General features: G+C 42.5%; 2 protein-coding genes across 2 annotated transcripts; both read right to left on the bottom strand.

Moving 5' to 3' along the window:
* Positions 1 to 991: 991 nt before the first annotated feature.
* LOC139456825 (adenosine receptor A2b-like) lies at positions 992 to 5,332 on the bottom strand. The gene is made up of 2 exons (XM_071238392.1): positions 4,585 to 5,332; positions 992 to 1,203 (listed from the first exon to the last, which is right to left on the bottom strand). Exons 1-2 carry the CDS (start codon positions 5,330 to 5,332, stop codon positions 992 to 994), a joined length of 960 nt encoding a protein of 319 aa, XP_071094493.1.
* A 4,264-nt stretch (positions 5,333 to 9,596) lies between these two features.
* Positions 9,597 to 13,449, bottom strand: LOC139456808 (adenosine receptor A2b-like). Its single transcript, XM_071238391.1, has 2 exons — positions 12,702 to 13,449; positions 9,597 to 9,838 (listed from the first exon to the last, which is right to left on the bottom strand). The coding sequence occupies exons 1-2, from the start codon at positions 13,447 to 13,449 to the stop codon at positions 9,597 to 9,599; spliced, it is 990 nt and encodes a 329-aa protein (XP_071094492.1).
* Between the last annotated feature and the right edge of the window lie 2,584 nt (positions 13,450 to 16,033).

Genomic DNA, 16,033 nt, shown 5'->3' with positions numbered 1-16,033 from the left:
CTGGTCCAGACTCAACAACAACAACCATCATAGGGTTTCTACTTGTCTCCAGGACACGTTAGTAGTCTCGGGCTAGTGGACTAGCGTGAATTTCGAATGCAGTGGAGTCAGTCGTGTAATTTAGTGTTCCCGGTCATCATCTCTCATCATCAGCGAATCAATAGTGATAGAAAATATACAGTCCGTGTACAGGTAGGTACACTATCGAAAAACCATTCTCTGTATTCCTTCTCTCTCTACACGTCCATGCCCATGGTGTACTCACATTTACAGGGTAGAATATCAATAGAGACTCTGGATCACATTAAAAGGGGAGACGAGGCCCTGGCCATAAGGCGGTCCTGTCATTTTTAAGAGTTGATTCATTTGGAGGCTTTTTGTCAATCAATTCTACACAGAAAGCTTGATCATTAAATGTACACGTACACTATGTAGATATGAAACAGTTTCTATGTGTTGATTAGGTACACTCTCCAAAAAAAGAAGCGCACAGGTTGATTATTAGTAGATTTATTGTACCTAATAAAGTCGATATATTTAATTTATAGGACCCTCTCCTGTATACAGATACAGTTACATATCTATCTTCAGAGGTCAAGTGCAATTTGTCAAAAATAAAAGCAAAATCCATCTGAAGTTTACTGAGAAAATAAAATGTGAAATGCTGGAGTTCCTTATTGATAACATGTATGTAAAAAATGGTGGTAGGACATTTAGGCAAAAAGAAGGCCTTGTGTCATCATTGATCTTCAGTGATCATTTCACATAACTTTCACCGCTAATTAAATTATTTTTTTACATCCAAGGAATCTCTGTCGTCGAATAATCAAGACTGGTTATTCCCTGGTATTGACGTTTTATATGTATTCAAATAGACATTGTATTCACGTGTAATGGAGGAACATAGTGTATACAACAAACCATGAACTACTGACGATGTTTGATGTCGTTCGTGGACATACAGTGCTTCCATTCAGTACATGGCAACTGTCTATCCAACAGTGGTTGGATTTGAAGAGTTGTCGCCCTTGCCAAGGAAGCGGAGTAGTCTCTTCCTGACAGGCGGCAGCTTGAAGGCGTAGATAATGGGGTTGACCAGGGAGTTGACGAACGTCAGGACGCTGCCGTAAACGATGTAGTCCCCAACTGCGGATGCTGACATTTCGTGAAATCCGCCAAACGTGTACACCCATGTTATTAGAACTGAAATAGACAACACAATTTCATGGTTGCGTTATCAATCTCAATCAGTTGACTCACCTGAACTCAACCTTAACAAACTTTGCAATCAATGGCGGATGGGGTTATAAACTACCATTTGAAATCTCATTAGGGGGACAAGGACAGTTCTAGGGATCGACTTAGAAGTCGTGGAAGCACTTCTTTGTTTGCCTGCTTTTACTGAATAGTAGCCTGATGATGACCCCATTGGCACTGACACAATGTTACAGTTTACGTGTTGATGATGACCCCATTTATACTAAAACAATGTTACAGTTTACGTGCTAACGATGACCCCACTGGCTCTGACACAATGTTACAGTTTACGTGTTAATGATGACCCCACTGGCACTGACACAATGTTACAGTTTACGTGCTGATGATGACCCCACTGGCACTGACACAATGTTACAGTTTACGTGTTGATGATGACCCCACTGGCACTGACACAATGTTACAGTTTACGTGTTAATAATGACCCCATTGGCACTGACACAATGTTACAGTTTACGTGCTGATGATGACCCCATTTATACCAAAACAATGTTACAGTTTACGTGCTGATGATGACCCCACTGGCACTGACACAATGTTACAGTTTACGTGTTAATGATGACCCCACTGGCACTGACACAATGTTACAGTTTACGTGTTGATGATGACCCCACTGGCACTGACATAATGTTACAGTTTACGTGTTAATAATGACCCCATTGGCACTGACACAATGTTACAGTTTACGTGCTGATGATGACCCCATTTATACCAAAACAATGTTACAGTTTACGTGCTGATGATGACCCCACTGGCACTGACACAATGTTACAGTTTACGTGTTAATGATGACCCCACTGGCACTGACACAATGTTACAGTTTACGTGTTAATGATGACCCCACTGGCACTGACACAATGTTACAGTTTACGTGTTAATAATGACCCCATTGGCACTGACACAATGTTACAGTTTACGTGCTGATGATGACCCCACTGGCACTGACATAATGTTACAGTTTACGTGTTAATAATGACCCCATTGGCACTGACACAATGTTACAGTTTACGTGTTGATGATGACCCCACTGGCACTGACACAATGTTACAGTTTACGTGTTAATGATGACCCCACTGGCACTGACACAATGTTACAGTTTACGTGTTAATGATGACCCCACTGGCACTGACACAATGTTACAGTTTACGTGTTAATAATGACCCCATTGGCACTGACACAATGTTACAGTTTACGTGCTGATGATGACCCCACTGGCACTGACATAATGTTACAGTTTACGTGTTAATAATGACCCCATTGGCACTGACACAATGTTACAGTTTACGTGTTAATGATGACCCCACTGGCACTGACACAATGTTACAGTTTACGTGTTGATGATGACCCCACTGGCACTGACACAATGTTACAGTTTACGTGTTAATAATGACCCCATTGGCACTGACACAATGTTACAGTTTACGTGCTGATGATGACCCCATTTATACCAAAACAATGTTACAGTTTACGTGCTGATGATGACCCCACTGGCACTGACACAATGTTACAGTTTACGTGTTAATGATGACCCCACTGGCACTGACACAATGTTACAGTTTACGTGTTGATGATGACCCCACTGGCACTGACATAATGTTACAGTTTACGTGTTAATAATGACCCCATTGGCACTGACACAATGTTACAGTTTACGTGCTGATGATGACCCCATTTATACCAAAACAATGTTACAGTTTACGTGCTGATGATGACCCCACTGGCACTGACACAATGTTACAGTTTACGTGTTAATGATGACCCCACTGGCACTGACACAATGTTACAGTTTACGTGTTAATGATGACCCCACTGGCACTGACACAATGTTACAGTTTACGTGTTGATGATGACCCCACTGGCACTGACACAATGTTACAGTTTACGTGTTAATAATGACCCCATTGGCACTGACACAATGTTACAGTTTACGTGCTGATGATGACCCCATTTATACCAAAACAATGTTACAGTTTACGTGCTGATGATGACCCCACTGGCACTGACACAATGTTACAGTTTACGTGTTAATGATGACCCCACTGGCACTGACACAATGTTACAGTTTACGTGCTGATGATGACCCCACTGGCTCTGACACAATGTTACAGTTTACGTGCTGATGATGACCCCACTGGCACTGACATAATGTTACAGTTTACGTGTTAATAATGACCCCATTGGCACTGACACAATGTTACAGTTTACGTGCTAATGATGTCCCCATTGGCACTGACACAATGTTACATTTTACGTGTTAATGATGACCCCATTTATACCAAAACAATGTTACAGTTTATTGGTTAATGATGACTCCATTGACACCAATGTTACCGTTTAGCAGTTAATGATGATCCAATTGACACCGATGCAATGTTACCGATTAGCAGTTAATGATGACCCCTTAGTGACACAGCGACAATGTTACAGTTTGGCAGTTAATGAACAATTGACACCGATATAATGTTACAGTTTCTTTTGGCATGAAATACATCTAGGCTCCAGACCATGGAGCACAGTGCCCCTTTAACTCCTATGACACAACTCGATGCACTATTTTCGCTTTGTGCACATGGCAAGATAATCAGCTGTTACCGATTCCTTTAGCAGTGTTGTTTGACATTGTCAGATTAATTCTCCAGCGAGTTTAGCAGGAAAATAAGGAAACTGCCTTTGGCCGTTCGCTTTATTGTCGACATAGGAAATGATTTCATTTGTTTATACAGTAATCTTCGGTTATAAAGAACATGCTCATAACGAACTGATGGATATAACGAACTTACTTTTTTTGTCCCTACAATTTGCTGTAGTTATGCTGTAAATATGCTTATAACGAACTACGGTTATAACGAACTAAAATTAGTAGTCCCATTGAGTTCGTTATAATCGTAGTTTACTGTAAAAGGAATATCACCAAAGCTATTGTTTTAAAGAATGCTTTTCGCTGGATGGAAATTAATCCCGAAGTGAAGCCGAATATTTTCAGTTTTCTAAATATATTTTCAGTTGTGCTGAGTCACTAACACCTCCTTTCTAGAACTGCTTACCTACATGAAAGAGTGAATATTGCACATCACACATTGCACCTTTGCGAGGCGAGTTAAAAAACCCATAAACAATCTTCAACTGGCCTTAATCTTACCATGTGGGTTTATCTTTGTTAAGAAAGGAAATCTTGATTATGCAGCTGTGATTTTCATTGAAAACCGCTTGGCTTACCTAGAGGTGAAAACTCTTATTTTCAGGGTTAATCTATTTAAAGAAAAATAAATTAGTGCAGCTCTGAACCTCACTGAAAACCGCTTGTCTTACCTAGAGGTGAAAACGAGATGATATAAGCTCCGACAAGGAGGACCACTGTTTTGGTGAACTTCATGCTTCCAGAGTTCCTGTTCCCTGTCACGTCAGTAGCGGCGATCGCGCGGGAATGTCTCCGAGCAACCAGAAATATCTTCATGTATAGGACACAAATCACAACAAGTGGAACGAAGGTGAAGAACAGTCCCATCTGTATGTATCCTGCCGTCAGGACTCCCAGTAGAGAACATGCCGGTTCTGATGGCCCTGGCGTATCCCTCCAGCCATAGGCTGGGATGAGGCCAAGGTTGACGGAACAGACCCAGATAACAGCCGACATGATGGACACGGACTTCCTGGTGATGACATCCTGGTAGCGGTAAGGGTAGACAATCTGCACGAACCTGTCCAAAGTCAGGAGGGCAAGATGCCACGTAGAGCAACACACGAAAGTGAAGACGGCGCCAAGACGAACCAGACATTCTGTAACGTTCTGGAAGTTGATCAAATTGTACGCGACTGTGTGAATGACAAGGACCCCTGTCAGCATGTCGGTGACGGCAAGGTGACACATCACCAAATCCGTGGCCTCCAGACTCGTTCTCCTCACCAAAGTATCCAGGACAAAGGCGTTCGAAACCAGGGTAAGAATTCCAATCACTAAGATAACGCTATTTATTGCAAGCGCGGGTGCGGTTACGTCGTATCCATTCAAACTTGTAAATACAACCAACGCTGTACGTTCTTCAGAGTTGTTGGCCATGACAGTGGGACGTGTTCTACTGCACGTAACTCAACGAATTGGAGCTCTGTCTCCAGTGTGTAGCAATATTGAAACTGGAATTTATTCTTTTTTTCAAAAAGCTCAATAATTAGAAATTTTGGATCAATGAGACCTGTATTGAATGTTTATGCTAAAATGCTAACACCAAAGTCTCCATAGATCTAATCATTTACTGAATATAGGTCAACCATCATCAAGCTAATTATATGTTGACAACATGTCGTGCGATGTTGTCACATGAGTCCTTAACATTCACACGCTGCGTTGAAGTACTAAAGCCAATTATTTTTACCATGCTTTGAATACAGGGTGACTCTCCAGGAATGAAGGGATAGGGCCATTTTACACTACACCAATGTTGTGATATTTGCCCATAAACATTTCCCCAGGTATAACTTTCACACGAGCAGTAAATCAATATTGATAGTCAATATACTGACCGTTTACAGACAGTTACACTTTTGAAGAATCATTCTTCGTATTTTCGATCTCTATTGATCCCGACATGTACATGGTTACAACATCAACAGACATTTTAAGATCACATCAGAAAGGGAGGCTGGTGATGGGTAGTGTTCATGCTCTCAGGTTCCGACAAGAAAAACAATCTGTTGTTCATACTCATGTTGTTCATGCATTCGGTGCAGAAGAAGTTTTTCAAGTTTCCACTGAACACATTCGTCAAATTATTGACAAAACAAAGTACGACAAGGGATCCCCTTCAGCCCCCTGGCTCTTTAGATAAGTAAAAACCATTAGAATCGTTATAGGAATTGACAGGAATGTCCGTATGAATGCATCTTCCCGAGGCAAGAGCGTCCACTAGCCTTTTTTTCCTGTGCTATGATTCGACTTATATCCACAGTCCAGTCAGAGAACCTGTAACAAAATCAACATCCACGACTGATGCACCTTCGTATGAAAGTGATTTTCATCTTTTAACTCCCCAACGATTGCCTATGTTCTTGTGCCAGGGATGAAATCGCGGCCTTGGTGTGGCAGGGGGTAGAAACTAGGCTTTGATATAGGTTAGTTGACACGCTTGCCTCGGGAAGATGATATGAATGAAAATTAAACCGTTTCTGTTCCACGTATTCCGTCTTTGGTATCATGTGTATTTGACAATGATTTATTAACACATGCTCTTGATACAGTCGGAATCATACAATGAATTCTACCTTTTAGCAGAGATTTCTTATGATCTTGGGAAGGGTTTGTCGCTTTTATTTGGATGTAGGTAAAGAATATGACGTACAAAACCATCGTGGCATTCACTTGGGAGAATGACCTGTCAGGAAACAGTAGTCCTTGAGTGGATTTTCAGTTTGGTTCACCCATCAAATGCCACGGAATCATTTGTAATAAATGTATTCGAAAATAATTACACTTTGAGAACACTTGGCACATGTATTTACAGTAGATCTTGCTTGCATGGGGTCAACCATTTTTTACAAGGAGATAATACTTTCCTGTTCACCAATTGGTTGATTATCGTTAGTTTGAGGTTAAATGTTCACATTTAACACAATCGTCTTTATTTTCAACAACCTTTTGGCATATTTTCATTCATTTAATTTATTTTTTTAATGTAAAGTTTACGCGACTTACGTTTTTTCCATTGCACGAGAGGTCGGCCACATGACTTAGAACCTGACGTTCATTTATGGACCAGGTCTCGCCCCATTTGTCAGATACCTCAAATGTCACGGTTACCAAAATGGTAAAATGGATTTGTCCCGATTATACCCCGCTTGTCAGACAGCTCATGAGAATATAAGACTTATAATAAATAAATGTAAGACTTTCATTGTATTTCATGGGCTTTAATAGACAAAACAAATACAAATAGTGTGTGATGAAAACATGTGTCAGTATAGCCAATTTTGTTAGAATCAAGGGGTGGTGGTGTAGTGGTTTAAGCGTTGGCTCGTCACTACGAAGACCCGGGTACGATTCCCACATGAGTCAATGTGTGATGCCCATTTTCCGGTGCTAATTGCCACTGGTGGCGCTACGATCGAGCCCAGAAATTCCAGCCAAGTTCGGCATGGGTGGAAACTGTACTTTTAAAGTCAGTTAACTCTCTTGCCTCGGGAAGATGCCCCCCTTGATAAATCCTGGAATGTTGCTAAAGGCGGTGTAAAACCATACTCACTCACTTTGATAGAATCACCTGATCATGTTCTGGCTGGATAGGTGATGTTGAAAGTATACCGAGGTCGTAGGTCTCTTGCGATGTAACAAAGTCAACTTTCTGCGACCCTGCTATGTGTGTGACAAATTCAGATATCTCTATATACACACAATTTAGTAAGATCATGTAATCATTAATATACTCAATATTCTTGAAAGAAACTGAGGTGAGAATTTATTGAGAACAAATTTAAGTTGTTTTCAAGTTCAATATCCCAAGTTGCCCGAATATTTTGGCAAATCAAAAAGTGTAATTTCTGGACTGTCGGACAAGTACCGGCAAACGGGTGGGGTTGCAGCGAGACCTGGGCTTGTCAGGCCTTAAAGAACCCGACAAGATCGTCTCATTACATTATTGCGCAGATTCAAATCTGTTCCTGTTATCAATTCCGTACCATAACAGTCAGGCGAATTTCAACTACTGCCGTTAAAAAGCGGCTCTACGCATCCCGCCTGAGAGCATAGCGTCCTGTGAAGGGTGTGACCCTAACAGCTTACGATAGGCAGCAAAGACTGGGGTGGGGCTAGGCAACACCAGGGCCGGGATGTGCGCCAATGGAGTTCCACCATGTTTACAGATGAATCGAGGTTTGCCTCCGATTCACAGATGGCAGAAAACGTGTTGACGACGTAGCGGCAAGCTTTATGCCAAGGCAACAATTCTTGACCATGATCGGTATGTAGGCGGTAGTGTCATGATGTGGAACGGTATCAGACATGACAGGTGCACTGGTTACTGAGAATGGACATTTAACTAGCCAGTGATATGTTTTGCGTCCTGTCGAGTTTTTTCCATTTACTAGAATCATCGAATGAAATTTTTAACTGCAAGATGACAATACCAGACCACATCGGACCCAGGTCGTCACCGATGATCTCCGACGAGACGGCACACGGAAAGTCCCAGACATGTCCCCAAAAGAACACCTGTGGCATGTTCTGGGGCAGTGTGTACGTCAGAAACCCAGCATCCACCAACGTGACCAAGCTTGGGGTAGCTCTTCAGGCAGAATGGCGGCTGCCAATACCAATGCAACAGTAAGCAAGTTAATCAACGGTATGCCCTCACGGTGACGTGCATGATGACCTAATCGCCAGAAATACATTTTACATTTATCGTCATCATCGTTCATCATTTCACTATGCGCCTTCACTACCATTTCATCACTTCCCTCGGTAGTGATGATAGTATATATACATACATTACACACTCACCCCCACCCCTCCCCACACACATACCATGCCATACTATAATAGGTCTGGTGTCACCTGTTTCTATACTATGGAGATGTAAGTGAGTGTGTCCTAATTCTGACCAATCTGAGGCATAAACTGATCTTTGTGATTGGAGAATGCATTTCACTCTGTAATTGGGCCTCCAATATATTTTAAAATGCTTTTGCGGAAGAAAAACTCCACGACGTTCAGGGGTATTGTTATGACTCATGCATTGCTTCTTGATGTATCATACCAATGGCTTGTTCTTTCAGTACCATTAATCTCAGCATGTTATTTGTCACTGTCCAAAGGTCTGGGTGTCAATGAACAGTACATCATTCCTTCTATATCCATACGTTTGTAGGCTGGCATGCAAAGGTTTCACTTCAAACTCAAATTCCACTGATCTGGGTAATGTAGATGTGAGTACAAACGTGTCAAGTTGACTGGGTTTTTATAACACATGGTGTTGTAAAAAATGCCCCCCCCCCTCCCCCCGCCACACACACACACACACTCACACACACCACCCCAAATATCAAATGGCCCGCTAGGAAATTATGCATTTCTAATTTTGTCTACAATTGTATTTTCAACAAAACAACTTAAGTCATAAGATGTGATAGAATTTGTTTCACAATAATGAAAGAGAGAACCGACACCTGAATAGTCCACCGCGCGTATTCCACAGGGTTCAAAGGGAGTTTATGAATTCGGTAAGTATTGCTTAAACATGCATGTGTTTATTATTTATTGTAAATGTAATTTCACGAACAAAGAGTTGCCGCCGTGTTGATTCATCGCTTAAAATGTTTTCTTGTTTCCTTTCCCTTTAATCTATATGGGTGACAATTGTCTGCACGGCTCCATTAGTGGTTGAATTGGAAGAATTGTCGCCCTTGCCAAGGAAGCGGAGTAGTCTCCTCCTGACTGGTTGAAGCTTGAAAGCGTAGATGATGGGGTTGACCAGGGAGTTGGCGAAAGTCAGGACGCTGGCGTATACGATGTAGTCCCCAACTGCGGCTGCTGACATTTCGTGAAATCCGCCAAACGTGTACACCCATGTTATTAGAGCTGAAATAGACACAATTCTATTAGACCGGCAGCCGAGAGCACTTTGGTCAAACGAACAAGGTACCAATATCCGAACACAGGAACATTTACTGTGTAACCCAACATATTCATATATGGATGTCTGCCGGGGACCCCCTGCTGCGTGTAGCCCCTGGCCCCCAAAAGGAAGGGACCAGGGAAATCCTCCAGACATGAACACCAGTCTTAGTACGGCTGAAATAGACGTTACGATACTGTGATTAACAATTTCTGTTTTCTGAAAGTTCGTGTTATCAGTCTCCATCAGTGGACTCGCCCGAACGCAAAGTAAACAAGTTTTGATTAACACATCTGAAATCCTTGCGCACGCTTGTCATACTTATGTTAAAGGGGACACAGGCTCGAACAACGTGGCGGTCCCAGGTAGTTTGATTCTAGTCGTTCAATCCACGCTGTGTTTTCATGGTTTGTTTGTCAGTCGCCCCGGGGATTCTTGGTTGTAACAGATCCCTAACAAGATACGCTGGTCGTAAGAAGCGACTGAACGGATAGGATGGTCAGGCTCGGTGACCAGGCTTATAGCGTGTCATTGTACCCCGACGACGTGGATCGGTGTTCACAATGTCAATCACTGGATTGTCTAGTCCAGAATTGATTATGTACAGGCCGTAGTCATATAACAGGAATATTGCTGAGTGTGGCGTGAAAAACAAACAAACAAAAACACATTCAAATAAAAATACAATATCACAACTGTTCTGATGGCATTTATTACGTTTTGACCGAGACTGAAATTTGTCTCTAGATCGTGTAGCAAGACCCCCCTTTAATTCCCATGACACCAGTCCAACTACACTCTTCAAAAAAAGAAACGCATAGGTGTTTTGAGAATTCCAGTTAGATTTTTTTTTCAGCAATCGTCATAAAGACAATTCTTATGTTTGATTCCGTTAATCATGTCATGTTTGTTGTGCATTGCGCGCAAACACATCTCAAAATGTTTTTTGTAAACGTTTATCAGCAAAAATGCAAAGGATGCACGGAAATTGCTTTCACAAAAAGATTTCAGCACAATGCAAGTGCAAAGTGTTTGAAACAAGAGTAGAGACACTGACTATAAAAGACCGTACAAAATTCATCAGTTCATTACGAATTTTTTGACGTGAACGGAGATCGAAAAATGCCAAAATTATCTGTAGCTGACCGAAATATCGCCATCTGACGTTTGGAAGCAAGGGAGTCCCAATCTGCCGTTGCGAGACACTTCAACGTTCACCAAAGCACCATATCTCGACTATGGGATCGATATACCTGCACTAGTTCGACTGAAGATCATCCCAGAAGTGGAAGACCAAGAGTGACCACCCCTGTTCAGGATCGGTACATCCGGTTGCATCACCTTCGGAATTGATTTGCTGCAGCAACGGACACTGCAGGACAAGTGCCTGGTATGCGAAGAATTTCCGACCAAACCATCAGAAACCGTCTGAGGGAAGTGGGAATTCGAGCGAGACGACCAAAAGTTGGATCTGTCTTGCGACGTCTACACCGTCAACGACTGGCGACGCGTTTGGTTCAGCGATGAGTCACGTTTTCTTACATACATAGACCAAATTCTGCGTCATCACCTCCTCCCAACTTTGGACCGCCAGAGGGAGCTGTTCCAACATGACAACGCTCGGCCCCACACAACACGTGCAACAGTTAATTTCCTTGTTAATGAGAACATCAATGTCCTTCCATGGCCGTCCAAATCGCCTGATCTCAACCCGATTGAACATTTGTGGGACGAACTTGATCGACGCGTCCATCAACGTCACCAGCGTCCCAACACACTGGCACAATTCGCCAACGTCTTACAGGAGGAATGGCGAAGAATTTGCCACGAAAACATCCGACGACTTGTGCAATCTGTGCCAAGGAGGTGTCGAGCAGTGACGGCTGCAAAAGGTGGTGTGACCAGGTACTGACCATGACGCCCCCTTGTGGCTATACATGTGCAATGACTGAACTGAATTAATACTGACAATGACGACAATGCTTTTGTCGATCACTGTATATAATTTCATTTGATTGTGTTCACGCATATTCTGTGTAGATACTTTTACATCCGCTTAATAAATATCCTTATTTTTTAACTATGCGTTTCTTTTTTTGAAGAGAGTATTTTTATCACGTTGCCCGATGAGCAGCTGAGTGGCGGCGTCTGACATTTCTTACATTTGTAAGGTGATTTTGACTTTTGATTATAACCGATTTATATTAGCGACAAAGAATATGCCCACCGAATTGGAAATCGAAGACACAAACGTGACCAAATTAAATGTCTAATCTGGATCTGTGCAAAGAAATGGAAAATGATGGCCGCCTCTGTACCAAGCTGGTCGGTAAGATGGATTTCGATTTTCCAATCGTGAATTTCCCCTCCCTATAAATGTAATGGTGGAATGGCGGGGAACTTGTTGAGTTTCGTATTGTGGAAGATAAATTATGCGTAATGAGGAATTAATTGATTACAATTAAAGGTGAACCCAAATATGTTTGGTCTTTTCCAAAAAAGTTTTCGAAGCATTTCCGGGCTCGTCCAGGAACATGTAATGATGGGTCTCTGACATCTTCCTTCCCATGATTGCCCACCCACATGAATGAGCAAACATAGCACAGCACTATCAACTGTGAAACCTATGCGTGGCGAGATTTTCCATATTGATCCAAGTTCCTGTTTAATACAATAATATCTTGATGTAAACAGAACATACGATGTAAGTCAAATAATTGAAACAAGCTAACTTTCGCTGAACTAACTCTTATTTTCAGGGTTAATCCATTTAAAGAAAAATAAATTAGTGCAGCTCTGAACCTCACAGAAAACCGCTTGTCTTACCTAGAGGTGAAAACGAGATGATATAAGCTCCGACTAGGAGGACCACTGTTTTGGTGAACTTCATGCTTCCAGAGTTCCTGTTCCCTGTCACGTCAGTAGCGGCGATCGCGCGGGAATGTCTCCGAGCAACTAGAAATATCTTCATGTACAGGACACAAATCACAAAAAGTGGAACGAAGGTGAAAAACAGTCCCATCTGTATGTATCCTGCCGTCAGGACTCCCAGTAGAGAACATGCAGGTTCTGATGGCCCTGGCGTATCCCTCCAGCCATAGGCTGGGATGAGGCCGACGTTGACGGAACAGACCCAGATAACAGCCGACATGATGGACACGGACTTCCTGGTGATGACATCCTGGTAGCGGTAAGGGTAGACAATCTGCACGAACCTGTCCAATGTCAGGAGGGCAAGATGCCACGTAGAGCAACCCACGAAAGTGAAGACGGCGCCAAGACGAACCAGACATTCTGTAACGTTCTGGAAGTTGATCAAGTTGTACGCGACTGTGTGAATGACAAGGACCCCTGTCAGCATGTCGGTGACGGCAAGGTGACACATCACCAGATCCGTGGCCTCCAGACTCGTTCTCCTCACCAAAGTATCCAGGACAAAGGCGTTCGAAACCAGTGTAAGAATTCCAATCACTAAGATAACGCTATTTATTGCAAGCGCGGGTGCGGTTACGTCGTATCCATTCAAACTTGTAAATACAACCAACGCTGTACTTGCTACAGAGTTGTTGGCCATGACAGTGAGGCATCCCCTACGGCCTAACGCTTTCTCCAGAATGCACCCACATGGAAACCACTTAAGGAACATACTTATGTTTCATTACACTCGATCATAAGAACCAGTGATCAATGAAACCTATCATGGATGTCAATACCTGAAAATCGACTGATTGCCGGAAACAATAATCTGTTATCAAAGAAATATATGCTCCCCTGACCACAATTGACATTTTATCAGCGTGCAGAACTCTGTGATAGTGATATTCTTGAAACCAGAACACACTGAGCATGGATCAGCTTAAAACAAACTTCCATCATATATGTCTGAACGTCCATCTACATGTGTGTACTGCATGGAGCACATGGGCACTGGGGACCCACTCGTCAATTCGTTGTGCAAAATTGCGTACAGACACATATGATTGTGCTTTCGAATGCCGGTTCGCCCCGATAACGTTTTTAGGTTTGACAGCACCATGCCCGTGCTCGTTAGTTTCACCTGAGTGGTAAATGTTTGAGACCTGCATCACTTCCTGACGCGCCGTGATATAACTGGAATACTGTTGAAAGCGACGTTAAACCCACCTCGGTAGCCTAATAGTTAAAGCGTTCGGTCGTGACGCCGGAGACCCGGGTTCGATTCCCTTTTCGGGTGGCCCAGTCGTCTAAGGCGCTGCGATTCGCTGTGCAGGGTTGCGTCCCTTGGGCACGCCAGAAACCTATGATTGTGGGTTCGAATCCCGGTTCGCCCCGATTATGTTTCTAGGTTTGTCAGCACCATACATGTACTCGTGGGTTTCACCACTTTGGGCTTTCCTCCCACATTAAGCTGACACGTCGCGATATAACTGGAATACTGTTAAAAGCGGAGTTAAACCCAACTCACTCACACACTCAAAATATGCGTGGTGTATAAACCGGGGGATGGTAAATTTGTCTTTAGTGATAGTAAAACTGGTTAAAAAGAGTTTCATATCACCAGTGCCTTTGATGGACACACATCCAGGGTATGTTGCGATATATTGCGTGTATGTTGCTGTATATTGCGGGTATGTTGCTGTATAATGCGGGTATGTTGCGATATATTGCGCTATGTTGGTGTATATTGCGGGTATACTGGTGTATGTTGCGATATATTGCGGCTATGTTGGTGTATATTGCGGGTATGTTGGTGTAACATTGTTCAGACACTTTAATAAACACATACTAAGTTTTACTAGGGGATTAGTTCCCCTATTGAATGCTCACTGAATACCCGTCTTCCCTTCCCCATTATAGACTAAAAATTCTTTTAACACAAATTATAGCAAACAGTATATAATGAAATGTGAATAAATATGAACCTATCTTGTCTCATAACATGCACTGGCTTCTGGTGAAAAGAACCATTCGATTGCCACTTGACCACTTCGCCTGAAAGAACAGCTACAGCAAGGAAGGAAGGAAGAATGCTTGATGCTGCCAGCCATTTTCTGAAGTATATTCACTGGTGATGATGTTATGTTGTCATTAATGAAACCACCCTTAATCCTGGGCCCACTTGTACAAAGCGATCTTAGCGCTAAGATGGTCGTAACTCCGATTCATTAACATTGGCTTACAGGTTCTACTACACCAAATCAGAACCAGTTTGGACAGTGCGGTTTTCGTAGCCTTCAGTGCAGATCGAGAGATATCTGCAGACTGTGATTGGAGGATATTCTTTAGTACCGTCTTTTTCAACATGATGACTTATGCTGAATGTGACCACAGCTATTTTCAAGTAGGTGACATTTGGTGCGAAACTGGGGGTGGTGTGTTTAACTTCCGGTACTCGGAAAAGGAGCTGGCTAAGCTAGTTATTTTTTATTTTTCTATTGCTACTCTAAGGCCAAACTGTGCACACACGTACAGGTAATAGCTGTTGAATGCTTAGTTATTTAAAAAAAAAATATAACGTTACTATAGAAGTCTATGGGAAAACATTTGGTTGTGTGTAACCTACAATAGCCGTAGCGCTAAGATCGCTATGTGCAATAGGGACCTGGTTCGAATAGGTCTTCAGCGACCTATGCTTGCCGTAAAAGGCAACTATGTTTGTAAGAGGCGACTGACGGGAGCGTGTGATCAGCTCGCATCCTTGGTTGATACAATTGCGTGGATCGATGCTCATGATATCAATCACTGTATATTCTACTCCAGACTCACTTATTTACAGACCGCCGTCATATAGCTTGAATATTGCTGGGTGTAAACAAACAAACAAACAAACAAACATGAATGTCATGAATGTCATACAAATGAAAGACTCTGACATAAATGAAGTGTATACTTATGATTGGTCATAGAGGTTTTGTCTGCTTTTTTAAGAGTTGGCAGAATAGGCGGACTGTGTGCCACTGTAGGCAGGATGAACTGTAGGCGGAATGCCACTGTAGGCAGGATGAACCGTCCACATGACATCTGTACCTTAGAGAAAGTTCTCAACAGCGGGGCTTGTATAGGCTTGCCAAAATACTCCAACACATTAAGCAACCTGAAGTCTGAAAAAACTCGTTCCACACTTCTGAGAAATATAGAAGCAACGGATGTAAGGGAAAAATCACTTAAATATCTAAAAC

The sequence above is a fragment of the Haliotis cracherodii genome, unplaced genomic scaffold (genome assembly GCF_022045235.1).
Source record: "Haliotis cracherodii isolate W230 unplaced genomic scaffold, xgHalCrac1.p SCAF_1, whole genome shotgun sequence".
In the NCBI taxonomy this organism is placed as follows: Eukaryota; Metazoa; Mollusca; class Gastropoda; order Lepetellida; family Haliotidae; genus Haliotis; species Haliotis cracherodii.
Note: the sequence above shows the minus strand (reverse complement) of the source record. Positions and strands in the feature narration are given on the sequence as shown.

Excerpts from the sequence above, each read along its gene's own strand:
- LOC139456825 (XM_071238392.1), bottom strand. The coding sequence starts at position 5,332 with ATGGCCAACAACTCTGAAGAACGTACAGCGTTGGTTGTATTTACAAGT. Across the intron at positions 1,204-4,584 it reads CATCTCGTTTTCACCTCTAG|TTCTAATAACATGGGTGTAC; the intron begins GTAAGACAAGCG and ends TGTCTATTTCAG.
- LOC139456808 (XM_071238391.1), bottom strand. The coding sequence starts at position 13,449 with ATGGCCAACAACTCTGTAGCAAGTACAGCGTTGGTTGTATTTACAAGT. Across the intron at positions 9,839-12,701 it reads CATCTCGTTTTCACCTCTAG|CTCTAATAACATGGGTGTAC; the intron begins GTAAGACAAGCG and ends TGTCTATTTCAG.